At 60.0% G+C, this 1,094-nt stretch overlaps 1 protein-coding gene across 1 annotated transcript; it reads right to left on the bottom strand.

Moving 5' to 3' along the window:
* Positions 1 to 423: 423 nt before the first annotated feature.
* EMIHUDRAFT_260160 (hypothetical protein) lies at positions 424 to 1,028 on the bottom strand (the record flags this gene model as incomplete). Its single annotated transcript, XM_005792661.1, has 2 exons — positions 424 to 918; positions 1,002 to 1,028. 2 exons carry the CDS (start codon positions 1,026 to 1,028, stop codon positions 424 to 426), a joined length of 522 nt encoding a protein of 173 aa, XP_005792718.1.
* Positions 1,029 to 1,094: the final 66 nt, after the last annotated feature.

A 1,094-nucleotide genomic window follows, 5' to 3' on the forward strand; every position in this document is an offset into this window, starting at 1 on the left:
AAGAGAGAAAAAAAAGGTTGATTTCTTCCGCCTGGGGGAGCACAAAGAGCATTTACAAAGTTTTCTTTTTTTTTGACACAAACATTTCTCCGCCCAAAAAAAAACACACCCACCCACGCGAACACCCCGCGGGAGAGAGAACACACACACACACACACACACACACACACACACACACACACACACACACACACACACACACACACACACACACACACACACACACACACACACACACACACACACACACACACACACACACACACACACACACACACACACACACACACACACACACACACACACACACACACACACACACACACACACACACACACACACACACACACACACACACACACACACACACACACACACACACACACACACAGAGTACGCTCCCTGCCTCCCTCTTGTCAGTCGTCACGCCCGCGCGACCTCGCCGAATCTGCTCAGGACCTGCTCACAGCTCTCGACGGCGTGGATGCTGCTAACGCCCCTGCCCGCCTGCCAGACCTCGTAATCCTCCTCAAAGGCGGCCCGCTTGTACGTCTCCATCGCGCGGCTCAGCATCAGCGTGCGGGTCAGCAGCTTCGTCCAGCGGTTCTGCAGCAGGAACGCGACCAGCGCGTTCACCTGCAGCCCCCCCCGCTCCACCTGTGCCGTGCGAATGACTGAGGAGTTCGTCCCCGCCAGCTTATTCGTCCAGACGATGTCGTCGGCGCTCGCGTCCACGATCGCCCGCTTGTAGCTGTCCGTCACCCGCGCCTCGTGCGTCGCGAGAAAGCGAGTGCCGAGCTGGCAGCCGGCGTACCCCATGTCGAGAGCGTCGCGCAGCCCCTGCGGGTCGCCCCCGACGCCGCCCGCCTGCAGGAGAGGCAGGTCGCCGAAGCCGCCCTTGGAGAGCTCCGCCGCAAACTGCTCCGCAGACCTGGGTCAGAGTGCTGGGTTAGAAGGGTCTGCGGTCAGGGTCAGGTTAGGGTTAGGGTTAGGGTGAAAACAGACCGATTGCCGGTCTGGCCTCCCATCGAGCTGTTGAGGCAGTTCAGGCCGGCGACGCCCTCGTCGGCCACCTTTCGAGCGACTTCAGGCGT

Source organism: Emiliania huxleyi (genome assembly GCF_000372725.1).
Source record: "Emiliania huxleyi CCMP1516 unplaced genomic scaffold EMIHUscaffold_10523, whole genome shotgun sequence".
Taxonomy (NCBI): domain Eukaryota; phylum Haptophyta; order Isochrysidales; family Noelaerhabdaceae; genus Emiliania; species Emiliania huxleyi.